The 27,995-nt window shown below is 45.9% G+C and overlaps 1 protein-coding gene across 2 annotated transcripts in view; it reads right to left on the bottom strand.

Moving 5' to 3' along the window:
• Positions 1-27,995, bottom strand: part of DPYSL2 (dihydropyrimidinase like 2) — a 128,298-nt gene that overhangs the window by 40,523 nt on the left and 59,780 nt on the right. For both annotated transcript variants that reach the window (XM_059176324.1, XM_059176325.1), the window contains exons 2-3: positions 25,742-25,830; positions 23,891-24,075 (exon numbers count right to left, since the gene is read on the bottom strand). In XM_059176324.1, coding sequence (XP_059032307.1) covers positions 23,891-24,075; positions 25,742-25,830 — 274 coding nt within the window. The remainder of the gene's footprint in view (positions 1-23,890; positions 24,076-25,741; positions 25,831-27,995) is intronic.

The raw sequence follows: 27,995 nt of genomic DNA, 5'->3' as shown, positions 1-27,995 counted from the left end.
CAAGACCAAATCAGGAACGGAGTAATACACGAGAGACCAGACCAACCAGCTGTACAAAGGACTTACTGACTATTTAACAAGAACCTGATTAAATGGCCATGTCCACCATCTTAGCTCTGGTAGCCCCTCAACCCCTCTCCCAGCTTTGTCGAAGGAGCCCAAAGACGGCTCCCAAGTAAGGCTGCCTTGCCAAGCAACCAGTATGTGAGCTGGAGAGGGCCCAGGTGCCCAAGGAGGCTGAGCTTTGTCTCAGCTCCATGTATGTTCACAGGAAGACAGACTCAAGAGGAAGTGCCATCCCCAAAGCACGATGATGAAATCATGGCCTGGGGAGAAGGCGAGGAGATCCAAAGGCGAACATCCCAGCCAACTTCGTTAGAGTGCAAAGCTTCAAACTTCAGATCCATCGAGCATATCTCCAAGAGATGTTGAAATCATTGGCTAACAGCCGGAGAGGGTTCTGTTTCCTGTAATTAGACAGGCATTTGGAGTCTGAAGAAAAGCCAGGTTTATGGCATCTCCTATCCATGCACCGGTGGAAGAACCACAAAGTTAGCTTCAGGCTAGCATTTTGAGCCTGGAATTCCTCGGAGAATCATTATGTCCTGGAGAGTGACTCTTCCCTACCGGGCTTCACAGTCCCTGCAGTGTGCTGGCTCTCAAACGCCCTGCTCAGACCCCCTGGGCCTCAGCACCACCATCTGCAAAGCTGGGCTCTCACTCGTGAAGGAAATGCCAGAGAACCGGGAAATAGTGTCATGTGGAAACAGTCTCTGATGCTCTAAGTGTCCGTGCCGAACGTGCTGGAAACACGATGTGCAAAAAGCTCACAGGCAGGGGTGCCAGGGTGGCTCAGTCGGTTAAGCCTCTGCCTTAGGCTCAGGTCGGGATCACAGGGTCCTGGGATCAAGCCCCACATCGGGCTCCCTGCTCAGCGGGGAGGCTTCTCCCTCTGCCTGCTCATGGTCTCTCTCTCCAATAAATAAAATCTTTAAAAAAGAGAAAAAAAAGTAAAGGAAAAAAAAAAAAAACTCACAGGAAATGGGTTGAATCCCCAGCCCTGCCACCAACTAGGTTCTAGGACCTTAGACAAGCTACTTACAAAAAAAAAAAAGTGCCTCAGTTTCCCCATCTGCAAAGTAAGAACATCAAGAGTGGCTTCTTCCTAGGAGGGGTTAAAAGCTTGAACTCCGTAGTCAGACTGCCTGAGCTAGCACCCCAGTTCTATCATCCATCCATGACCTGCATAACCCTGGCAACCTTTTCCCTCTCTGGGCCTCAGTTTCCTTGCCTGTAAAATGGACATTTTAATGGCACCCACTCACAAGGTTGTTATGAAATGGCAATTATAAAAGGCTTAGGACACTACTTGCGCAAAAGGTCTTACATAAGCATTTGTTAACTTAAAAGCAAAATGGGATTGTCTTGAGGATAAAAGGCTGCTTGAACCAATTCCTGGCACGAAGTCAGCCTTCCCTAAGTGTTCCATTTTACTGAGAGGTATCACACAAAGGGCCCAGGGCCTAAGGCATCTTGGGGGTGGAGAATCTAGGAGGCCAGGGTATTCGCCAGTGCTGCTGGTGGACCAGGGGGCAGGGGAATGGCTCCGCTGGGTAGGCTCAGGTAGAAACCCCAGGAGGAGTAACAGGATATGGGAAGGGACAGGATAAAGGTCTTACTGAAAGGAGGACGCCTGGCTCCCAGGCCACAAGAAAGGCATGGAACTTTAAGTCTTTCGCATAAAACAGAGTAAGGACAAAACAAGCAAAACAAATCTGTCCTGTTGATGCAGCAAGTAGGCACTGGCGATAAAACCAAACACAGTAAATGCTAGCGCAGGAAGAATCAGAGACCCTCTTTTAAGCAACATTAAGTGTAGACTTTTCACCTCCCAGGGAACCTCCCTCCTCAACCCTTCCCTAAACCCTGGATACTAGGATGGAAACAATCTTCCTATCAAATGGAACGTATTAGGAATGAATAAATTCATCCCATTTTATTATGAGTCAAATGCAAGAAAAATGACCCAATCAGAACAGAAAACACAAGCCATTAACAGAGTCCCTGTAATTCCAATCACAAGCAAAGAAACCTGGGTCTACCCTGGAGACATCACTTCAGTTAAGTCTCCAGCCAGCTTTTAAAACACTGAAACGATCCATATTTTCAAATACCTCCAAGGATACGGGCACCACAGGCTGGGATCGAGGATCTAGTTTTGCTGGGTCCCCTTGGGGTAAGAGAGGACCTCGCTGGAGGTGAGCTTCCTCAGAGTTCTTAGCAAACGCTGCTTGAGGGTCTGCAGATTTCCTGAGCACACCCGCTTCCATGGGCTCTGTTTACAACACACAATATCCTGGATGCCGGCATGATGATGCAAGAGTATGTCTGTGCGCATGTGTGTGTGCGCACATCTGTGTGCGCATGGGTGTGTGTGTGCATGCCTGTGTGAGCGTCACAGGGGCTGTGGGGAAGGAGGTGAGTTCCCTCTACCTCCTGGGGCCTTTGGGTTGCTTTAAGGATACAGAGACTTCCCTGTTTCCACCACAAAGTCTGCCATAAAATAAAATCCAGACTGCAAACAAATTACAGAAAGGGTGCAGGAAGGTAAGAAGCAACAGGAACCCTCGGGGATCAGGGCACAACAACGTGCAGGGTCTGCGTCGGGGGCCTGGTCCGACTCTGCGCGGAGGAGCTCCAGCTCCAGAGAGGGGCAGCAGCTGGCAGCGCCAGGCCCAGATGAGGTGGCCGCGGAAACTTGTGAGTAATGACACTTCCTCTGTTTGTCTCAGCTTTTGGTTGCCCGGGGCTACCGGACCACAGATTCAGGGCTGGCTTGCCAAAAATAAGAGATTACAGGGCTGTGTGGAACATCACGAAAAAAATAAAAGTCCTACTGCAAGGCTTTCACGTGCAGAGTGGGTTTGTCTCCGTTTTCCTTCCGGATGGTCCCTCGTTGGAAAGGGAATCCAACTATAAATTCGAGGGCCTGTGACTTCTTAATTAGAGCCCAACAGAAATCCAAATACTCACATACATAATAATGGGTAGTACTGTGTGGAGTGCTACAGCCAAAGACCCAAGGTGAAGGTCAACAACAGGAAAAAACAGGAAGCAAATTAAAGAAACATGGCCGTGTTTACATTCCTATTTAAGTAGCTCATCAGACAAACCCTGATTGCAGCCATCTTTGTGCAGAAATAGGGTCTGAAATAAAAGATATGGCAGGGGCGTCTGGGTGGCTCAGTGGGTTAAAGCCTCTGCCTTCGGCTCAGGTCATGATCCCAGGGTCCTGGGATCGAGCCCCGCATTGGGCTGTCCACTCCACGGAGAGCCTGCTTCCTCTTCTCTCTCTCTCTCCCTGCCTGCCTCTCTGCCTACTTGTGATCTCTGTCTGTCAAATAAATAAATAAAATCTTTTAAAAAAAAAAAAAAAGAGTGAAATAAAAGATGTGGTGTTCACACCCACCATATTTCAGGACATCTTTCATGGACACACACCAAATAATACAAAAAAAAAAAAAGAGCACCTAGGTCAAATAAGAACTGACATGTACACAGGACTCTAATTAGCTAAGGAGCTGCTAATCCTCCAGCTGCTGTGACAGTCTCCTTGTATCTGGAAAAGAACAGATCAGCTCTTAGATTGAAGCTCAACCCAGAAACAAAAGCGTGAGGAGCCTGGTACCTATTCTTTTTATTCCAATGTTGCACAGCTGTCCTTCTTGCATCCCCTCCAAAGAAAGTTGGGCAGGGAAGGAAGAGCTGGTGATGTCATATGTTGACTGGGCCCTATCTAGAGCCAACATAATTGACGGGTGTTTTCCTCCAAGGAACCTGGACCAAATTCAAAAACATAGCATAACATCTCTGGAGCCTGAACCATGGTCATTGTATCATCATGTGCTCTCCATCTCAGGCTGAGGGCTAACCGTTCAATGGGTCTTTTTACCATAGTTGATTAATAAGACTCTGAATAACAGCCAATGTATCTGGACAATGAGGTTCAAGCCTGATAAGGGAACCAGTTGTTCAGGGAGTCTTTTTTTTTTTTTTTTTTTTTTTTTTTTAAGAGAAGAAGAGACAGAGAGAGAGAGAGAAAGAGAGAGCATGTATGCATGTATACACCCGACCAGGGTGGTGGGGGAGGGACAGAGGAAGAGGGAGAGAGAGAATCCCAAGCAAACTCCACAGAGTGAAGCCGGACACAGGGCTGGATCTCACAACCCTGAGATCACGACTTAAGCCCAAATCAAGAGTCAGATGCTCAAGTGACTGAGCCGCCCAGGTGCCCGCAGGGAGCCTTTCATTAAACCTCACAACTCTGTGGGTAGTTGAAAGTTCACAAACACTAGCCACTGCCACTGTACATAAAATTCAAACACTTCCTCACATTATGTTCTCTTCCTTCCCACAAACGGCAGGGGTAAGAGATAATATGCAGATGCAAAAGGAGAGTTCCAAGGAAACTTCTCTTTTTATAAAATTCCTTTAAGTGAAAAAGTATTTAAATGCTAAAAACCTGGAAAACAAGAGAATTTAGGAAAAACCCAAAATTCTCTGTTAGTCCATCATCCAAAGAAAATACATACTGATGTACTCTACCTAATCTCTTTTCCTACCCACTTACACACTCACTTATATATTCTTTACAGAAGTGGTATCTTAATTTTACAATATGTAAATTCTATTTCACTAAAGTTCTTTTTAAAAAACATTGTATGAAATTGGACATATTGGTCACGGTCTGCTTTCTTCTATCAATATACTATGAACATGTTCATATTAATATGTATTTTCCATGATGGTTTTTAATAACCACATACTACCTTTTCCTACAAATGGCCATCATTTACTTAACCAATCAGCTATTTTGCTCATTTAGCTTGTTTTTAATTTTTTCTCATCATCAATGTCACAATGAACATCCTTAGAGGGAAATGTTGCACATAGGTAATTCAGAGTCACACTGTATGAATACCTTCTTGCTTATACATTGTCAAGGCTCTTGTTAGATACTTGTCTTACTGCCCTTCTAAAGGCCATAACAATGTGAGCACCTAACAACAGTTTCAGAGTGCCCATTTCACATTAACAAGGAATTACAATTCTTTTCAGTATTTGAACATTTAGGAGATAAAAATTTAGCTCGTTGTTATTTTAATTTGTATTTATGTATAATTTGTATTACTCATTCAGTTGACTATTTTTTCATAAGTTTAATGGTAGAATTATTTCTTCTTTTGTGTATACTAAGCTCATATCCTTTAGTTTTTCTTAGTGCTCATCTTTTTATTGAAGTGGTAAGATTTCGTATTTTAAATGCATCAATCCCTTATCATATTTTGCAAATCTAATTTCCTACTTTTGGTATTCCTTTTATTTCTTTTACTCTGACAATGTCTTCCATTTCTTTATTTTTTTTTTTAAGATTTTATTTATTTATTTGGCAGAGAGAGACACAACAAGAGAGGGAACACAAGCAGGGGGAGTGGGAGAGGGAGAAGCAGGCTTCCAGCTGAGCAGGAAGCCTGATATGGGACTTGATCCCAGGACCCTGATATCATGACCTGAGCTGAAGGCACATGCCCTGTGACTGAGCCACCGAGGCACCCCGATGTCTTTCATTTCTATGTTGTCAAGTGTCTCTGTCTTTTCTGATTCTACCTCTGATCAAATATCTAAATTACAACACTTCATCTGTATTTTCTTCTCATTCTCTTTTGACTTTGTTGTTTAAATTTAACTTAACCCATCTAAAAGGTATTTGGATATAGGATATAAGGTAAGGAATTTATCTTTCTTTGTTTTTCAAATGGCTAACTATGCCAGCATAATGCACCATCATTTCACCATGAGCTTGAAATGTCCTTTATTTCAAACACTAAACACTCAGACACAGTTCCACTTACGCAATTTTCTACTTCTTCTCATCAATATAGACGTCTCTTCTGGAGCTAATGCCATATCACTTTAATTACGACATTTTTAATGGTTTTTTAAATATCCCGTTACACATGGCTTCCTACTCATTTCATTATTTTCTTTTAAAATATTTTCTTGGCTTTTTCTGTCTGATGATTCTTTCACCTGAACCTTAGAATCATTCAGTCAAGAGTCAAAAAACAAAAATAACTTTTGAGGTTTTGCTTGGAATCACACTGAATTTATAGATTAATCCCTAAAGAACTTGCTTTATAGTATTAGGTCTTTCTATTCATTAACATAGTATTTTTTTTATTAATTCCTCTCTCTTAATATAAGAATGTATTCTTAAAATTTCCAGTTATTTTCTATTTTGCATAGCTATTGTGAATAAGATTTTTAAATTATATTTTTCAATTGATTATTTCTGGCATAAGAGAAAGCTGTTAATTTTGAATACATATTTTTAAACTGGTCATCTTAATAAACTTTCATCTTAAATCCAGTATTTTCTTCCATCAGTTCTTTTGAATATTTAAGACCATCTAACAAATAACAATCATTTTAGTTTTCCTTTCTAATATTTTTCCTGCTTATTTTTCTTGTCTTATTACATTGGCTAGGACTTCCAGAAATGATGTAAGTAACAAAGATAATAATTGGCATTCTGGTCTCTTACTCAGCAGGGAGGCAGACACTGAAGTATGACTAGGTCAGCACTAGGACTCCTGCCCAAGCATCATGGCCCAGAGACCTGATGCAAAATTAAAGTTCAAAGCCAAGAGAAGAGAGCAGCTCCTACACACTTTACAAAATGAACAAATGCCTCTGAGAAACAAATAAGATACTGGATAATAAAAAAGACCAAATGAAGACAATGCTAATATTTCCTAGAAAAATATGACTTGACAGGGAGAGGATTAGAATGGAGATGGCCAGATGTCAGACTTTTCTTGGGTCCTGTAGAGAAAGAGTACCAAAGCACAGTGGCCACGGAGCCCAGGGGGCAGCCAGCAGCTGATTTCCCAGCTCTGTGCTTCCTCTGACTCTCTCCAGAGGAGGGAGATACATTCTCTCACGCATACATTAACCTCCCCTTTCCCCAGCTGGGCCCATTTCCCCTCCTGAGAGACACCTTCTGAGACTATCCAGAGGGAAGCTGTCCACTTGGCCTTCAGATGTGACTGGCTTTCACTTCCTCCCTGGCATAATTTTCAAGATGCAATGACACCTCACTATCCAAATCTGGCCACCTGACTCCTAACTCCATAAAATTGCCAAAAAAAACTTCTATTCAATCAAAACAAACTGCTCTCGGAGAAGTGTGATTACAGCATTTCCTTCAGCACCTGTCTCTTTCTACCATCATACAACAGTGAGGATCTTGGTCATTTGGTCTCCAAGTAGCAGGGAGACTTGAAACATGAGCTTAAATGCAGGAGAGTGGCACCCCTAGTCAGATACGCTAACAGCATTAAGAGGGACAGGAAGGGAGGAGGCAGGAAAATGATGAAATGGAGATAAATATTCCCAACAGTTAGAGACCATTTGTGGGAGTTGTTAAAAGCCCAATTCTCTGAGGGCAGGACAGTGCTTTAACATAGATCCTAATAAAAACCCAGAGGCATCAAATTATTATGTTCCATTCTCTTCACTTAGAAGGGACCAGGCACTACCCTGAGGAGGTATTTTTTTTTTTTTTTAATGCATGAGAACAGCAAAGAACATCAATTTTTATTTATTTATTGTTTAAGTAAACTCTATGCCCAACGTGGGGCTCGAACTCACAACCCCAAGATCAAGATTCACATGCTCTATCAACTAAGCCAGCCAGGTGTCTTTGAAGAGGTATTTTTCATCAAAAGAATTTAAAGTCCTTTTGTTTTAGAGGGTACATTTTTCAGGAGTTTGGAAGGGGTCCTTCGGAAAGGAAGGGATTAACATTTATCACGTGCCAAGTCTATGTTCAGCAGTTTGTGTAATCTATCAAATTTAAGATGCACAGTAACCTTGAAACCTCATATTACATACCAGAGAAATGTGGCTAAGAATTGCCGTATGACTCAGCACCTGCACTTCTGGGTATATATCCCCAAAGGATTAAAAGGACTGCAACAGATTATCTGCTCACAATAGCCCAAAGGTGGAAACAACCCAACGGATGCCCGTCGGCAGATGAGTAGATTGAAAAATATGGCATATCCATACAATGGAGTATCACCCCACCTTCAAATGCACCAAGATGGACAGACCTCAAAGACATTATGCTGAGTGCAATAAGCCAGTCACAAAAAATGACAAATACGATTCCACAATTCATAGTCAAATTCATAGAGACAGAAAGTAGCATAGCAGTTGTTGGGGGCTGTGGGGAAGGGGACCATGGAGTTAGTGTTTAACAGGGATATAGTTTCATGCTGGGAAGATAAAAATGTCTGGAGATGGGCGGTGGTGACAGTTGCACCACAGCGGGAACCTACGCAATGCCACTGAGCTGTATGCTGATCAAAAAAATAAACTTTCAGTTACGTATGCATGCGGGCCATTTCAAAACAAATTAATTAAAAAGGAGGAAAGGAAGAAATAGCAAATGAGGAGAACTTGCCCAACTGGTATGCAGTGAAGGCAGAACTCAAACACCATCTGCGCAAATCCAGAACCTGCCCCTCCATCACCATCACACCGCCCCAGGACCTGCCCTGCGTCTAAGGCCGTCCTTGCACAAAGGGGATTTCCTGTCAATGCCCTGGTTCTGCCCTCCAGGAACCGACTCTCTAGAACCTGGGGTGCCTTAACATTGCCTGTGACAGGCCAGGATCGAAGGGATCAGAACCTGGAGAGGGGCAGGGGAAAAAAAAAAAAAAAAACAGGTGGCGGGGCCTCTCCTTTGACCACGGAGATGAGAGGCGACAACCAACAGGATGCTCTCTACAGTGTACCCTTCCCCACCAGCCTCCGCTCCCCACTCCCCTTCCTTCTAGACTCTTCTATGCCTGTTAGGCTCAAAATGCTTCTTTCTCATTTTTTTTTTAATACCCCAAAATACTGATTGACTTGTAAATTCTAAAGCATGCCAGACTCTTATTTACCAGATCCCACATGCCTCAATCCATTTATGCAAGCCTCTCGTCTGGCTGGACGCCTACTCCTGCCGTCCACCCCACAATCTGAGGACTCTAGGGTGAAACCCTGACCCACCTTCAAGCTTTGGCAGAAGTCTCCCCTGACCCTCTCAGGCAGATTTTAAAGATTTCTTCTCAGTTGCCCCTGAACCTTAGTGTAGGGATTACTGTGTTATAGGGTAAGCTTTAGTTGGTCTCCCCAGTAGCCTGCAAATTTCGGGAGAACAGGGACCATAGCTGCAGCTCTAAAGCCTAGACGGGTACCTACCATGTGGCGTAACAAACATCAGCTGAACGGATGAATGAACAGGGTTTTCTTAGGGGAAACCACAGCGCTAATTAACTTTGTTGAAGTGACCACATCCTCGTTATCACCCTCCAGCGGCCCACATGAATGCAGCCTCAGCCGCCCAACACAACACCATCAGTTCTCGGATGCGGCAGGTGCTCATCTCCATTACACCAGAAACACCCAGAAAGCAAATGATGACGCCACCTGAAATCCAGCGCACGTCCTGAAACCACGTTCACGTGCCTGATGTCCCCTCGCCTGGTGACAGAGGCCCAGCAACATGCCACCAGATGACCAGGACCTGAGTCTGCATCTGGCCTTGTATTAGCTGGGTGGCCTTGGGCAAGTCACTTAACCTCTCTGTTCTGCGATTTCCTCCTGGGAAGCAGGAGGACGTTTTCCACCCTGTGCATCTTACAGTGTGGAAAGGAGGGTACCAGGAGAGAGCAGCTGTGTGTAAAGGCCTCTGTAACTATCAGTGCAGAAGGTAATTATCTGACCTATGGCATTGGGTGGGGGCAGGCAGGAGGTGCCCATCTGAGGCAGGAATGATGGACTGGCCCAGGAGATTTCTGGTACTCAGCCAGGAGTTCCCTGGCAGGCTAAAGAGCTTCTGCCAAGTTCCCTCCCTGGCACAGGGCAATGACCTGCCCACCCCACTGTAAAGCAGAATGAAGGATAGTCCCAAAGGGCAGCAAAAATGGGACTCACTCTGGGCCATGGGGTGAGACAAGAACCAGTCTAGAGGGGGCAGAGACAGATATGGCAGCCAACCAGGACAGTGAACCCTGGCTTCCTGGAGTAGGCCTGATTTCAGGTCTTCTGTCCCACAGAGATGAACACCCCTGTCCTTGTCACATCAGATGCCTGCATGCAGGGCTAGGAAAGCATACTCAAAACCAAGCTCTCACATCACAGATCAAGGTAAGTGTGACTAAGAGCCAGCGAACAAGCAGACTGGCCTCAAAATAAAACCTGAGAGTCAAACCACAATGACATACTCCCATCCCCCCCTCCCCACCCCCCCACTCCCCAGATGGCTGTGATCAAAACAACAGACAATAACAAGTGTTGGCAAGGGTATGGAGAAATTGGAGGCTTCCTACACTGCCAGTGGGAACGGAAAATGGTGCCACTGGCAAAGTTTGGCAGGTCCTTGGAAAGTTAAAGATAGAATTAGCATAAACCCCAGCACTCCCTCTCTTGGATAGAGACCCGAGACAAATGAAAACATATGTGCAGACACAAATTCTGTCCACCAATGAACATTATATCATTCACAGCAGCCGCAGAGTAGAAACAACCCAAATGCCATCAACCAGTCGATGGATAAGCAAAACACAGTCTATCTCTACAACACACCATTCCTCAGCCATAAAAAAGAATGATGGGGGGAAAAAAAAAAAAGAATGAAGGGCTGATTCACACTACGACAGGCACAACCTTGAAAACGTTCTGCTAAACACAAGAAGCCAGACACAAAAGGCCACATGTTATGTGATTCTGTTTATGCGAAATATCCCAATTCACAGAACCAGAGAACCAATTGTCTGGCATAAGCTGTGGGTTGGGGGGAGCTGGTAATTGGTATGGAGTTTCTTTTGGGGGTGGCGAGAATGTTCTGACATCCGATGGTAGTGTTGGTTGCACAATTCTATGAATATCCTGAAAACCACTGAATTGTACACTTGAAAAGACTAAGTTTTATGGCCCATAAACTACATACACACACACACACACACAAACACACACACATATACACACACACACATTTAGAGAGTTGATATAGTTCGTGCAAACCGACATATAAATAATGAAGGCAAGAAGGAAGGAAGCCTGAACCAATGAGACCTTGTCACTCAGCATCTCTTCTGGATGAAATTCCTCAGAACAAGCAGAACGGACAGGCATGTTTTTATGCAAACTGCCTTCAGGACAAAGAGAATGAAAAAAGGCAAGGGTCAAGTCTATCCATGAAGAGGGAACACAATCAGGAAAATGGCATTTTCTGGCACTCCCATGGATGGAAAACCTAATGGCTAGAGGCCACCTTTACCTGGCAAGGAGACAATGGAAATTGGGGCTTTATGTCATAGAAACAAACGTTGCGCAGAACACGGTCTTGGGATCATCTGACTCTCAGAACGGAGACATGAAAGTCATATGCCTGTTCACTCCAGCCAAAGGCAGCAGGAATATCGTTGAATAAAAACTTTCTGTCCTCCTAAAGAAGAGAATCTATTTCCTTTTTATCAGCTTTTCCAGTCCATCTTTCTAAGGCGAAGAGGCCTCGCCATTTAATGAAAACCCCAGTTTTACAACAAAGAGGAATGATACCTTTTCCAGTTCGTCTCTAGAAAGGAAGTTTTTCATAGAGATGAGCTTTCCACGGTGGAAAAGTTTCTCTTAGCGAGGAGAGAGAGAGGAAACTTCTGCCAGCACTCACTGCTGGTAGTAACTGAAAATGCACATAAGACAGGCTAATACAGAGAGAAATATGTCCCATGGGAGACAGGGCTCAGCATCCGTCTCCGTCCCATCCCCGAGGTCACCCATCTCCTGGTCTTTGGTCTCCCTGCGGCAAAATGAAAAAACAAGCAATAAACAATCCCTAAGTCCCACACACGGGCCTCACCTGGAGCTCCCAGTCAGGTGTTGCACCATCATCCAGCCCCCAGGAACAAAAATTTTGGTGTTCAAATTTTACCTGTCCTTGCAGCCAGCCATTATTTAAAAGTAACTTTTTCGGGCACCTGGTTGGCTCAGTCATTAAGCGTCTGCACTTGGCTCAGATCGTAATCCCAGGGTCCCGGGATCAAACCCCGCATCAGGCTCCCTACTCATGGGGGAGTCTGCTTCTCCCTCTCCCACTCCCCCTGTTTGTGTTCCCTCTCTCGCTGCCCCTCTCTCTGTCAAATAAATACATAAAATCTTTTAAAGAATAAAATAAAATGAAAGCACCTTTTTCCTAACTAAACAAATGGGCCTTTTTGTAGAATACAAGGGAGAGAATGATCAGGTATCTTAAAATTTCCCACTAAGCAGGATATAAAATTCAGCAAAGCAAATCCTCCTTTTCCAAAGAAAGGTGGAAACTATGTTTCCTGGGGCCGGGGGCGGGGGGGTTCTCCAATAACAGAGCGAAATGCTTCCAGCAAGAACAGAAATTTGGGTGATGGAGAAGCTGTGCTACCATAATGTCCAAAAAAAAAAAAAAAAATGCTGACCCCTTTGATCTAATCTCGATGAAAGAAGGCGAGGCGTATAGATGACGAAATGTGGACAGGATTGTTGAAGTCAATCGCTACAAAACAAATACTTTAGGGTCCAGGCATCATGATAAAAAATTTTCACTGTCAAAACACAAAACTAGGTTTTAGGGCCGACCCCCACCCCCCACATAACCTCAAATGCATCATCCCACTGAATGCTCCCTGCAACCCTATCAGGCAAGAAAGTCTGATCCAGGCCCTTCGGACGATGGACAAAACCAAGACAGGATTGCAGGGCAAACCTGCCTGAGCAAATGAACACACAGCAGGGTCTCTTCCAGAATCCAAGGCTCCTGATCCCCAGCTCTGTGAAGACAAGTTGTCAAGAAGTGCAGGCCTCAAATTCTTTCCACTCTACCGCATGCTTCTCCTTGGATCCTCTCCATCAAGGAAAATGCAACGTGCAGAACAGCAATCCCCAAATGGTCGGGTTTTCCTCCCTGTCCTTGCTCCTCCTCAAACGATGCCATCTGCCTGAGGTGTTTCCCAATCACACGGGTGAAGAGCTGAGCCCGGTGAACCTCGAGAGGGGTCATGCCAAAGTGAGTCAGAGAAATGAGGAAAGATGAGGCTCAGACAAGGGCAAGACGAGCTTTGAAGCAGCTTGCGTAACGGGGAACGGCACCATCAGGCCCCGCACAGAAGAGAGCTCCTGGGCCTCCCAGAAGCACGGTTAAGTTCAGCTCATGAACACATGGCATCAGTTACGCCTCTCCATCACTATTGCTTCTTCCTCTCCCTCTGCCTCTCCCCTTACTCGTGTGCTCTCTCTCTCTCAAATACATTAATTTTTTAAAGATTTTATTTATTTATTTATTTGGCAGCGGAGAGAGACAGCAAGAACTGTTAACACAAGCAGGGGGAATGGGAGAGGGAGAAGCAGACTCCCCGATGAGCAGGGAGCCCAATGCGAGGCTCCATCCCACGACCCTGGGATCATGACCTGAGCTGAAGGCAAATACTTAATGACTGAGCCACCCAGGCTCCCCTAAATTAAAAAAAAAAAAATTTTTTTAAGTAAATAAATGAAAGTTGGATCAAAGAGCAATAGTGATAGAGCTTGAACACCAACATCTTTCTGTTTCAAGGAGATGGATATTAGCCCAATGCCTGATGGCAAACCCTTGGTGGGGGCTGCATCTAGAGCATCTGTGAAGCACCTGGCCCAACGCTGGGCACAGAGCAGCATTCGTAAGCACACTTTTTATCTCTTAAAAAGCAAATAGCACCCCTTTATTCTGTGACCTGCAGGGGCTGTCCGCCGAGCCTGGATTAGAATCCCAGTCCTAACACTTGAAAGCTCCGTGTCTTTATGCAAGTCTCCTGGCTTTTCTGAGATTCCCATTCATTTCCTCATTTATGGCATGAGCAGAAGCCCACCCATCTTCAGGACTGATGTAAGAAGTAGAAATGGCAGGCACAGGGCTGGGCTGGCATCAATGTTCCCTGGTACCAATGACCTGCTCCCTCTCAGTTACCCCACATTCTTCTAACCATCTCAAGTGCAAAAGAGAAGAGCCATGCTGCTCCACCCTGAGAATTCCTGCGGGCGGGGGGGGGGGGGGGGCAGGGTCCAGAGACAGTGGCTGAGTCATTTAGTTTCTCAGCTTGTACGAGGACAAGAGAAGTCAATGCAAGCCCCTTGGAGGAACAGTGATGTTCATCCGGGTTTACCTGAGACCATCCTGGTTGATCCTGTTGTACTGGGGTGACAATCAGGAGCACCCCGTCTTGCTGCCAAACGTGCATTCATCTGGACAAACACAAGAATGCACGTCCCAGTCATAGGGCTGAAGCCCCTCCAGCGCTGTCAAATGCACTGACAACACAACACCAATACTGGACTTGAGCTGCAACGATCTGGCAGGTCTCCATGTAAAATTCTAAAGCAAAAATGACACTTCCTCCCAAATACCAATACCACAACCCCCTTCCCTTGGGCTCAGTATCCCCAAAATATCTGTCAACCCCTCAGGACGTGATTTGCTAACTAAACTGCCTTCTTCCCTTCACGATGGATTTGTTCCGTCTGCTTTTTGACCCCCATGATTTTGTAGCTAATGAATCCAGGCAAGAAATAAATAAACAATAAATAATAAAGACTCCCAGCTGGGTGCGAGCAGCAGGAAATGTGCATGTCGAAGAGAAAGCAGCTGTTTTTCTCTGCCAGAACTGGCCAATAATGGATGAGAGACCGGCACTGTCATCTCTGAGGGGTCTAACACTGTCCCTTTATTCGATGTCTAATACAGGTGACTCACCATGCCTGCCCAGAGAAGAGAGAGCTCAGCATTCTACCCGGACTCTCTCACCACGCTCTGTGCATGTTGGGCCCCCTATGACTAAAGCCCTCCTTCAGTAGAACACCCCCTGGGGAAGAATTTGTCGCCAATGCTGCCAGAGGAGTGACCCCGGGCTGGGCTCGTGCGCTCAGTGAGCTGAGGGGAAAGAGGAATTTGTGCAGGGAAAGGAACGCAAACCTCCTTGCTGAGCCTGCAGGGAATCCCCACGAGACACAGAGGGGCCCGCGCATCCAACAGCACAGCCACGACCAAGTATCAAGTTGGCCTCGTCTGAATTCCTGTTTGGCTGAAAATTCAAATCTGGCCAAGAGTTATTGACTCGATGAGCTGTTTCCTGGTGACATCGCTTTGCATCTGTGGGGCGGCGTATGTTTTCAAGAAATTTGAGACCCAATTTTTCCAGTGATTATTTGGAGGGGAGAAAGGAATTGAAAAGTAAAATTTTAAATTTCTGTATGAGAAGCCATTTTAGAGGGTTTCAGAGAGAGAGAGACAGTCATTATTCCTGCTAGGATCAGAACACAATGTCCATTACAAGGGCTTGAAGACAACACAAGCCTTGAACTCACCAAGTGGCAGCAAAGAGAGGTGAGCCATCTGGAATCAGCTCACACGTGACTGCACCCATGGAGCCGGAGAGACGAACAGCTCATCAACACACCCACTGACACATCGAGAGGTAGGCAGACCTTAGATTATGCAAATGGATTAAACAGATAATACAGATTTATCTAGATGCATTGACTAGATAGAACAGATGATGACAAATCACATACAGAGATGAGAGAGGAGATACACAAGAGACAGACAGACAGACAGAGATATTAGACAGACACGTAATAGATTAGATAGGCAGACAGACTGATCCATCGATTCACACATGTGCCAAGTGTCACACTAATCACTTACAAGTTGTGGTACAAACCACCTCACTGACTTTGCACTTAACTCCACCAACATGTCCGCACATTACGGACGTGGGAACGGACCATCTAGAACTAAGGGATCACATGATCCCACTCATGCAGCACGTCCTAGAAAGGACTAAACGGAGGTTTTTGGCCCCGTGGAGCTCTCTCGCCCCCGCCTGCTGTGTCGCCCTCTGAAGCACGGTCCAGTCAATTTCACCCAGCTGGCAGACAGAGGTGGGGACAGAAAATCTGAATGGTTGCCTTAAAAGTCTATGATTCTATGTTATTACTAGGCTCTTTTGATTTTTCCCTCAGGCTCCCCACAAGGAAGGATTCCAGTTCTGACCTATCATTAGAGGGAGATTAGGTCATAAACACCACTGATTCAACCTAAAGACAGTAGGGTTTTCTCAGGGAAACCAGCACAGCAGGTGGCCCACAGGGCTGGGGACATCAGTACACACCGCAGCTCCAGCCTGACTTCAGCACTCCCCCAGCACCACCTCCCACCCCACTTCCTCCAAGTGCTAACCAGTGCCCTACGAAGGCGTTAGCCAAGTACACCCTCCCAGGACACCAAGAACAGCAACTGAAGGAGGAGACCCCTTTTGGTGACCTTAGCTCAGTACCATCCCATTTCTTTAATTTTTTTTTTTTTTTTTTTTTTTTTTTTTTGTTGGGGGTAAGGGGAGGCACAAGAGAGTAGCAGGCCCAGGGAAAAGCAGGCTCCCCACTGAGCAAGGACCCTGATAGGGGATTCGATCCCAGGACTCTGGGATCATAACCTGAGCTGAAGACAGACGCTTGGCCAACTAAGCCACCCAGGTGCCCTTCCTGTTTGATCAGCTTCTAGAAGCCACCTGGCTATAGAATCCATACACCCCAGGCCCGTGACAGTTCAATCCTCACCCCCCTTCAGAAAGAGGACAGGAGATAGCAGGGAGCAGAGGGCAGAGGGCATCTCTATGTTTCAGAAAACCTTGACAGAGGGCACCTGGGTGGCTCAGTCTGTTAAGTTTCTACCTTCAGCTCAGGTCATGATCCCAGGGTCCTGGGATCCAAGCCCACATGGGGCTCCTTGCTCGCTGGGGAACCTGCTTCTCTTTCTGCCTCTCCCCACACTCACACTCACTTTCTCTTACAAAAATAAATAAAATAAAATAGAAAACCTTGACAGATACTCAGTTTCAGCTGAACACCAACTGATGGAACAAGATCCCTAGATCCATAGCTTTTAACCCTGGCCATTACCTGGAAGTTTTAAAAAACTAATGCTCAGGCCACCTAGAATAGTTAAGTCAGAGGTTCTGATCTCTGAAGTTTGTGAAAACTTCCCAGGGGAGTCTAGTGTGCAGTCAAGGTTTGGAACTACTGCCCTGGTTCCCCCCAAAATTCCCTTCCCTGGAGAGGCAGCCTCAGCCAGAGCCCCAGTCCGCCCCCCACACCCTCTCTATCATTAGGGGAACATTTAGTCACATTCAAAGAAAGCTGCCTCCCAAATGGGTTGACCAGAAAGAACTCTAATTTCCACTCACTGTAATTACCCTATATCATGACCATGGCAGTTAGGATGGCCTAAAATCAAGAAATTTGGGTAAATGGCTTCACCCAACAAGAGCAGGAAGTTAGAGGCAGAACTTTCAAACCCAAAGAAATAATCATTTTCCAAGAAAAAAAAAAAAAAAAAAAGCGGGGGGGCTTCTCCAAGAGGACAAAGGGGCAAGCAGCCCAAATGGAGTGATCTGAGGCCAGAAACTATGAATGGTAGGTAGGAAAACGCAAACACCTAGGCCAGCCAGTCCTTAAGACAGGAATCTGTCCCTTTAAAACACTGCGTGTCATTAATTTTGCAAATGAGAACAGAGTATTTACCTATTATGGGCTTTCAGGAAAAGCCAAGCAAAGCAGTGGAAACCTAGGCAGGGAAAAGGGCATGGGTGCTCTGTCCCAGTTCCTGTCTTGAAGAGAGGAAGAGAGGATACAAAAACCACCCCAAACTTCCAGTGCGGTTAGTTTTCTTCAATGACTAAGTGGGTATATCCCTACTTATTAAACGTCCTCTTCCTCTACAACTCCTCTGTGCAGGGAGCAGTCTCGTGGCTGGGTAGGGAAGGGAAGCGATGGGGAAGGCCATATGGAATGGGGTGGTTTCCGAACTGTGCTTCCCCAAACCCTAGGATTCCCCAGAGGCAGAAGGGCTGTCAAGACGGGGAGCACAGTGAGAAAGGGGGTGAGGACCTGGGCTCTCCCACAGCCCAGTGTTCCAGCCAGAGCAGCTCTGCCTTCAATAGCCTTAATCTGCCAGGTGGTGGGGAGCAGCGGAGGGGAGGGCTGCCCAGGTAGGATTTTACATGAGAAGAAGGGTCCCAGGACAACAATGTTAAGCTACGAAGGTAGAAGGAGCAATGCAGTCCAGATTTTGGTCCAGACTTACTGGGCCCTTGATCAGGCAGCCAGCAGAAGCAGTGTCCACACAGCCTAGGTGCCCTATATGAATGGCCAGGGCATGATCCGTGCCTTCCAGAAATTTCTGCCCGGCTTACTGAGCCAGGACCTAGAACAAGGGTGTCCTCAGACACGTATGTGTCATGCAGGCCCTAACTTAGCCACATGGAACCCTGATGCCATAGGATACTGACCACTGAGCCTATCCCTCACCATCTGGAGACTGGGAAGAACTTGCTGGCACTCAACATTTCCACTTCCCCGGCTACCACTCCTGGCTCTCGCTGTCACTGCGGGCAAGAGGATTGACAGGAAGCTCCCAAAAGTCTGAACAGCCCACTCTATGGGAAGTCAGAGAATAGGCTCCGGGAGCATCAGAAGACTGAGATACCCCAAACTCTGAGGATTGCTGCCACATGTCATGGCATAAGGCCTACAGTCCCAAAGAGAAATAGCCCTGCTTCTGGAGGGCCCTTACCCTAAACCCCGAGGGCAATGAGGCTGGCTGATCGAGCCCAACCCAACAGCCTCCTTTATGAAAACAGCACTTAGTAAAGTGGGTATGTGGACCTTCGGGAAGAGCTGAGTCATCTCTCAGGATGCTTCACCTTTTCCCTCCCCTCCTTCATCCTGCTCAACAGCTTATAGTAGATGATCAACCCAAAACACTGCAGGGAGTAGACACATTCTTCCAATCGTGCCGTTCCTGGCTGGGACTTACATGGCGCCACCTGGGTAGGCCCAGTCCCATGGGATCTGCTCACAGAGTGAGCTCGCCCACAGGGGCCAGGGGAGATGTGAGCAGAAGACAGGAGGAGCCTTCACCGACAGCACATTGGCTAACGTGGCTTTCTAATCGCCAGGCCACGGGCAGATTCTGTGGCCGTGACTTTGGTCCTGGACTTTGAAACTTTAGTCTGATGTGGCCGGCCTTTTTTGTAAACACTTTCCAACCCGAGTCAAATGAATGGTGCAAAGGGAATAATCAAAGTATCAATTACAGACAATTCATATTCTAGTGCGTGTATGTTCACACATGTGTCCTCATCAGAAGCAGGGAGCAAACCCACACGCCACATGGATGAAGAAATGACAAGCAGGAAATGTACCACAGTGACACTCCAAGCCACGTCTCCTGAGGAAAGCCTGGCCAGCGGAGCCATGGGAAGCCACCTCGCCTTTCTGTCAGGCCTCCCGCCTCCACAGCCAAGACTCTGCAGAAAGGACGGAGACGGACCTGCCCCAGGGACATCGGGGAACGGCTGCTGCCTCTCTCACAGTGGTCAGAGCTGCTCCTCCAACAGCTCAGACCCTGTGCGCCTAGAGCAAGCTCTCTCACAGGACAACCACCTGACAGTGCAACCCCGCCTCCTCCTTCAAGAATGATCCAGACAGAGGGAGGGAGGGAGCAGTCCCTGATCAAGACCTTAGTTAGGCCTGGAGCAACTGGGGCTCTCCCTGCTGGCTGACAGCAGACACGGGGGTCACTGCGGGAGACAGCTGCTTTCATCAAAACAGCCACAAAGGACATCAGACACGCTAACCCCACCCCAGGATTGTCAGTCCTCTGGCAGCATGCTCAGATGAAGTGTGAAACCAAGTCGCCTTAGAGTCTCCATTCACTTATTCATTCATTCATTCACTCATTCAACAAGAAGTGTCCATGGAGCACCTGGGGGGGCAGGGACACACTGCTGAGTGCATGGGGAGGACTGAAATGAAAGGGGCAGGAGCCTTGACCAAACTATAAACCAGGATGGATGCCCTGAGGCCATGGGATAAAAACCCAAGGTCTGCAGAGAAGCCCCTGTGGATTAGGGTGAAGGGGGCTGAGCAGGGGCTCTCAGAGTTAACACCCAGCTGGGCCTCCAGGAGTAACAAAGCTTCCTGGAGGCAAAGAAAAGAAGGTAAGGGCATCCCTGGCTGAAGTGACAATGTGAGTCCAGACCTGGGCAGCAGGTCAAGTTCACATCTTGGAGGGCTCTGCTGCCAGAGCTGAGTTCCCGGGCAGAAGGGAGCCACTGAGGGCTTCACCGGAGGGAGATGGTACTTATCCCCACCGTGCCAAAGAGCCCAGCATGCAAGGACACATGCAGGCTACAGAGACAGGATCGCAGAGGCAGTGGGGAGGCCAGAGTTGCAGGTGTGTTTTCCACGCCCACCATCCACACCAACGCAGAGGATAAGTGTCCATGAAGAACGCCCTTCCCCCCACCAGGGGCCTCATGTTTCCTATCTATAAAATGGACGTAACCATTCCCATCTGCTTCCCGGAGATGCTGGGGTCTTCCCTCTGATGATCATAAAGCTCCCGGGGAGGCCAGCAGCACTCCCCCCACGATGCAAAGCCAATCTCCGCGCCCCTGCCCCTGGGCTGGAAGGGGCTTACAGGGCACGTCTGGAAGCTCCACCCACCCATCGCTGGATGGAAAGGGCAAAGTTGCCGGCACCGAGCGCCCCTTACAAAGATCTCCTTGTGCCATTCTCAATGGGAGGCTCTGTCTGATGGCAATAATATTATTTTCTGCTGCTGACGTGTCACCTCCATTTTTAAACTTGGACGGCTCAGCTACATTTTCCACCTTGGGCAGCGCCAATGCAGACAGACCTGAGAAGCACACGGCAATGCAGAGAGATGGGAGCAAGATGCGTGTGGACCGGGGGCACCGATTTACTTCGATGGCTTATTTCTGCAAGTGTTCACTGCAGTCTTTTCAAGTGCCCTGAGCACTTCCGATTGGCCTCCAGACTCACTGAAAATTAAGCTATGATCTCATTGAAGGAGGAGGTCGAAGGTACCAAACAAAGTCACATGAAGCAGCTAGCTCTTCCTCTTGTCCAAACTGTCTCTGTAAAGTGTGCCCATGCCAGGGGACTCATTCGAAACCACTGCAAAATGTATGGCCAGCAAGCAGAAAAAACCCTGACTTCCTCACCTGTATCATTCCCACTTCCTAAGCGAAGGGCAGGCCGGTGGGCATTCAATAGAGGTCAGTAACCACCGGTGCTTATTTGCAAGGTAGTTACTATTTTTGTCAGGCTATAAAAGCAGTGGAGTTTGGGGTGTGACAACTCTGACTACATCCCCACAACCACTTTCACTCTTTGGGGTTTGCTCATTAAATTCCCTTACTCTTTGCCCTGAGTTGCATGCATCATAAGCCTTACATTAAAACATGATCACAGGGACGCCTGGGTGGCTCAGTGGGTTAAGGCCTCTGCCTTCGGCTCGGGTTATGATCCCAGGGTTCTGGGATCGAGCCCCGCATGGGGGGCCCCCCCCCTCTGCTCAGCGGGGAGCCTGCTTCCTCCTCTCTCTCTCTGCCTGCCTCTCTGCCTGCATGTGATCTCTGTCTGTCAAATAAATAAATAAAATCTTTAAAAAAAAACAAAAACAAAAACATGATCACATTCTGCCCAACTGAGGAGGGCAGACAGTCCCAGTCCAGCTCCTCACCTTCCCCTTCATGCTGACCTGCCATAAGGACATCTGCTGACGGTTCTCAGCCCCCAGGCCAGGGGCAGGATTGGTGGAGCCGTCCCTTGTTCCTGCTCAGAAGGAGCCCACCCAGAAGGAAGGGAAAAGAACCCCAGAGCTGCTGAGGAGGAAGGTCAGAGAAAAAGTCAGGGCATCGGCAAGAAGGGATGTGCCCTGGCTCGTGGTGAAGGTGGTGGAAGATGGAAAAGCAGAGAAGAGACAAGAAGCAGAAAGAGGGACAAAAATGGGTCGAGTATAAGGAGCAAAAGGCACATTCGGGGATGTAGGAGAGGAGGAAACAGAATGATGGGGTCTTTCAAGCAAGGCTGAGAGAAAACAGGGGTTTTACACATCTGCTGAGCAAAGTGTGTTTGATCAGAGGCAAACGGTCTCTGAGCTCAGTGAATCACCAAATGTGGGAGCGGAAAGGGACATCCGAGGTCCTCTGGCACAAATCCTTCATGTGCAGATGAGCAGCCCTGCCAAGGAAGGTGACTTGCCCATGGTCACACAGCAACTTAATGCTGGACGGATCCCAGAATGTCAGACTCCAGGTTGGGGGCATTTCCACCAGGAAGTGCTCCTGCCTAGCCATCCCTCCAGTGAGAGCCGTCACTGGCCACTCACTCGGGAAATATTACTTGTGGCTTCTTAACACTCTGTGACCAACGTGAGGGTTTATAGGGGCCTCAGATGAACTCCAAACGGAGGCAGATTATAACCTTGATGTGGCTCTGGAGGCTGACACCCAAGCAGTCTGTGCTTCTCAAAGTGGCTCTGCAGCCAACCCGAGAACGGGCAGCCATGCCTACTGGCACCAGGTGAGGCCTAACAGACGCCACTGACAAAATGGCAGCCTTCTGCAGGAGATCAGGATCCTGAGGTGTGTACAGGGGATCCCCTCACCTCTTGAGAATGGCGCCCGTTAGGTTAGAAGGTGATGTGTGCAGCAAAAAAAATAAGTAATAAGACTTAAATCTGCAGGCTCTGTCCTTAGAGAGCTGAACCAACAGAGAACGGTCCCTCATCCTTCAGGCACTCTGGAGACTGGCGAGGACTGAGAGAAGACCCGGAATGCACGATTTAAAATGTAGGGGAACTCAAACTACAGAGGGATAGCAGGGTAACATTCACCTAAGTGGTAAGGTAGAAAAGAGGAAGTGAGAGACTAAACCATGAAGTTACAGAGGAAACGACCATCATTCTGAAAAATAAGCAGTAAAATGGATTTCTCTAAAGCATAAAATAGCAAAGTTCTTCCTACTTTGACCCTCTTCTGAACTGAATTATAAGTTTTAAAGATAGACTATATATTTACTTTCACTCTCAGAGAAACTTGTTTTTTACCTATGTGTCTGAAGGGCCACTGTGTAGCTTGCCCACCTCCTCAAAAAAAAAAAAAGATCTGTTACAGGGACACAGGAGACACACTGGAAATTGACATGCTACAAACAAACTCTTAACATGCGTGCTATGATTCCAGGAAACAGACTTTAGATTTAGATGAAGGAAAAGCATGAATTCTTTGGAGCAATGCATGAAGGACACCCAGCTATTGGTGCTGGCAGTTTTTATATCTAAATGACAATAATATCTGTGCATCCCTTTCCAAGCAGGACTGTTCAATTCCATTTATGTCAAAGCCAGGCCATTTCCCCCGTCTGATTTTCTCAGCAGTAGAATGAAGACTGCTACTTCAACATTTCATTTACCGCACCCCATCTTCACTCCAGGAAGATAAACCCTCAGGAACTCCTTAAAAACCAAAATCAAATACTTTGGAGCAAAAGCTCAAAACAGATAGCTCCAAAGGCTATGTCTTTAAAATGACCACAATCAAATCATATTTTCAGGTTCAGGAAGACAAAAGTTCAAGCAGAAAACAAGAAGTCATTCCTTCTATCCTACCAAGATTCTCTAGAACCATAACCTCCAGTTCACCTGGACAACTCCGAGTTGGACATGAAAATGAGGACAAGGACACCAAGATAGATGGCTGGCCCCACCCCACCCCCTTCCATAGGAAATCAATCCACTGCTCAGTCCAGCAAATTTCAGAAGGAAAGAACCAAACAACAAAGACTCGTTTTCAAATGATAATGGCTCCCAAGCTCTAAGATTATTTTTCGTAAGCTCTCTTACTGATCATGGTGGTTCCCCCAGCCAGGGCTGCCTTGGTGCCTTGAAAGAAGTCATCAGCTGACGTCATTCCTTGGTCAGGCATCTGGAAGCGGGTATGGACATCAATCCCTCCAGGGATCACCATCCTAGAATGGGCTTCGATGGTCTTCACCCCTCCTGGCACAATCAGGTTTTCACCTATTTGCCTAAATAAAAAGGATGGATGTTAACAGCTATAAATGAACCATCCCCAGATCAAACGGCATCTGACAGACATTTCATGAAGCCAGCAACCATCCTCCCCTAGGTTCTGTAGACTTTTTGGATTATTGTCCATTTTTATAATATGTGCGCTTCCCAGTCCCAAAGTCCAACTAAGAGGCAAAGCAGAGCAGACTAGAAAACAAAATTTAAATAAATCACCAGAAGCCCTGATCAAAGAGGTTTAGTTGCCAGAAAACCCCTAAGATCAAAGGATAATAAGACCCCAAGATATCTACAGAAAAGGCCACAACACTTTCTCTGTAACAGACATAGTTGAACTTATTATCACACAGCAATTCTCTCCAGGCCTGGCTGCAGGTTACAAACATTTATTTTCAACCCTGAGAAAGCAGGAGTGCAAAGGCAGTAGGAGAACAAAGCAAAAGAAAAACAAAACAAAAAAAATGAACATGATGATTACAGCTATTTAAAAATCTGGAAGCATGCACTCACCAACCCAGATACTAAGGACAGAATAACTGATATTATGTTGGAGGACATGGATTCATTTTCAATTTTTAAAAAATATCTGGGCTACATCTTCCTACCAGGTTTGTTTGTTTGTTTGTTTGTTTTTCCCCCCCCGAAGGAAAAAGTAATCAAGGAGTCCATAAAGTTCTAAAACAAGTTAGTGTTGACTAAAAATAGCACTCAGGCTTGCTCACTTCTAGGCCAGTATCATGCTGCCTTCTAATTGGGGGGAAATGGAACATGAAAGTCATGGTATTTGAGAGCCTGGAACGGAGAATGTCACAAGCAAACACACATGGAGAAAACATTAAATGAGGAAACGTTAAAACCTATTTTAGGTTCATAAATCAGGGTGTGAGTTTCCAGGCAACAGACACATCCACTCCAGTTTTCCACTCCTCTGGACTTTGCTGCTAGCACTTGATGAATGCTGCTTATTTAAAAGATGTCATTTGCTACAGTGTTTGTCTTTAAACAGATGTGTTCCTTCTCCAGGGCCCTGTGAGCTGTCCCAATCCAGAGGGCAGGATACTGGTATATACTCAGCTCACTTAACCCTCTGTTGGTTCTCTTCTGCGGCACAATACACAATAAACACAAGGGCAGTCTTACTTGTGTTTGTTGCCACTTATAGAATGAAACCTACCACGCCCTCAGGATGAGGCAGTACTTTGTTACTTGGTGAATTGTTAATTTGGTGTCCATTGGCCCCCCACAACTTGGATTCTTAATTAAGAAAGCAGATGTGTTATCTTGGTAGAAGAGGCTGTTAACACTCCATTTGTGTTTTAGATTGGGTAATCTACCAAAACAACTACAGTCTAGGAAAACTTTTAATATATTCAATAGATAATAAACCAAGCATTTGAACTTGAACAAGATACTGTATCACCTCAGTTAAAATAGTAAATTACATAACACATAAGGAAATGGGTGTGCATTTAATTGTGGCTTTGAATTCCCTAAATGTGAATTTTCAAGTTCACTACTTACCACCAATCAAAATGAGCTTAAACAGACCTTAAGTTAGTCAGTCTCTGAAGTCTCCAAAGTTTGATCCTATGTACGTGAACTTAAGTAATGCTTAGGAATACGGGGAAGGTACACAAATTCGTCTTTATAATGAGTTCTACTTACTTGATCAACCCATCTTCCATGTATATGTCTGCATAGAATGACTGGTCATCATTAACAATTTTACCTCCTTTGATCAGAAGACGATCGCTCTGAAACAAAGAAAGTAGTAAGGTCACAATTCATACCTGACCTATAAGAAACACTGGTACTAACTAAGACAATGAGCTAAAGACACATTTTTCACTATTCAAAAGAGATGCTCAAAATGAGTCAATTTTGGAAAGGTTCAGTGACAAAGGGGAACCTGATGGACAACTTATTCATCACTTGATGAGTCAGAACCTACTGGCAAAAGCTCAAAGCTTATCCTGGGTTTAAAAACAAAACAAAACAAAAACTATCCCTTTCCACTTAAAGAAAAGAGAGAAAATGAAAGAAGACACAACAATCTCCTTTAAAGAGCAATGGAAACATTTCAGATAAAGAAGACAATATTTTTCAAATGGCTTTAGGCTAAACGTCACTTAAAAAAAAAAAAAAAATGCACCCACATGTAGGGAAGTCAATTCTTGGCAAGGCTGGTGTCAGGGAAAAATTAACCAAGACTGTTGTCATGGGATACACTACACAAACACACTTGGTTCAACCATTGCAAAGTTTCATTTCAATACATTCTTTATATTTGCTTTTTATCTTTGAGGTAAATCACAGAGATCGTTACAGAGGCGGGGAAACACCATTCAAACACACACCATTTTAACTACCAAGTTGTTAAGAAAAAGGTAGAGTTCTGTGATCAAGTAGATGAAATGGCAAGTTCCAAAATCTATATCGTTGATGCACTTGTGTTTTAATTATTGAAGAATATGTGTCTATGACCAGCAGCACGTGAGGGCCAGAAATGCAACAGAAATGTTACATTATGACTCATCTCTATCCCAAATGCTGTTGCTGGAGTGGGATATCATGGCCTGTGTTCAGTGGAGATGCACCTGTATTCTTCCAGACTGGGCTACAAGTTGAACCACAGATGCTCTCTTAATATACAAAACACTTTAAAGGATGGCAATCACTTGATAATGGTTAACTTAAAATTCAGTTACAAACCCAATATTCTTACTTATGTGCTTATCGCCCACCAAAACAAGAAAATTATAGCAGATCTTTAAAAACTATGAGTGGTGGCGGAAGGAATGAATGAATAAATAAATAAGTAAAAAAAATAGATATGAGCTGCCAGACACCTAGGGGAAAAAGATACTTTTACACATAAATGCACACACAGCCAGGTACAGAAAGTATTTATTTCCCTAACATAATGAAAAACAGTAAAATCATTTTAATTTTGCACTGTAGGGTCCTTCATCTGCTATAGACTTTGGAAACTCAAATGGGAATAAACAGTCAACAGTAATTTCTGCACTTGTGTTAGGTAAATATCAAGACCTTTACAAACTGCTGTCATGTATCCAAAGTCACCAAAGCCTCAAAACTCATCTGTGAGGTGGGTGGGGCCAGATTCTTATTACTATTACAGGTAATCAGATGAAGGCTGACAGGTCAAGCCACTTGCTCAAGGTCACCTGCTCCAGTGGCCTTTTCTGTCTATAATGATCTTCCTTCTTTCCCCCAGTCTCCAGCTCTAACAGGATAAATCTCGCCTAGAAGGAGAAGCCTTGCCCTTCACTACCAGCACCCTTAGTCACTGCGGTACCTGTCCCAGTCATCACTGCGAATCCCAGAGCCAACATCATGCTAAGAAAAAAGAGAGAGAGAGAGAGAAAGACATCACAGCCCGTCCACTCTAGTGCCTTCCAGAAGGCTTCTTACATAAGATGCTGGCCATGATGATGGAGGGAGGGAAACCATGCTATAGGTCCCAAGATAATGCAACCAGATTTTTAAGGGTAGAGGGGGCGCTCTTTAAAAACAAAACAAACAAACAAAAAAAAGGTCTTGTTTGCTTCTTAAAATTTTTTTCTCCCCACACTGTCAAAATGAAATTCTTTTTCATTCACGAAGACAACAAATTTGAGGCTTACAACAAATCTGCTCCCCACCCCCACTCCCTAGACTCCTTCCTCTGGAGCAGGTTAAACATGACGTGGGGTCAGTGCCCCTGAGCCCAGCCCTTTCGGATCTTGGGTCTTCCGCCTTCCATAAAAAGCTAGTTACCGCCCCCCCCCAGCCCCCCTCCCCCGCTGTAGCACAGCTTGGCTCATCCCATTAAGTCCTCCCGAGCACACGCCCCCTCCCCTGTGCATTTGTTTCCACGTCTCTCTCCTGCGGATGGGTGTGCCCTTGTGCATCCAGA

This window comes from Mustela lutreola, chromosome 1 (assembly GCF_030435805.1).
Source record: "Mustela lutreola isolate mMusLut2 chromosome 1, mMusLut2.pri, whole genome shotgun sequence".
Taxonomy (NCBI): Eukaryota; Metazoa; Chordata; class Mammalia; order Carnivora; family Mustelidae; genus Mustela; species Mustela lutreola.
The sequence above is the reverse complement of the archived record's forward strand: the minus strand, read 5'-3'. Positions and strand labels throughout refer to the sequence as shown.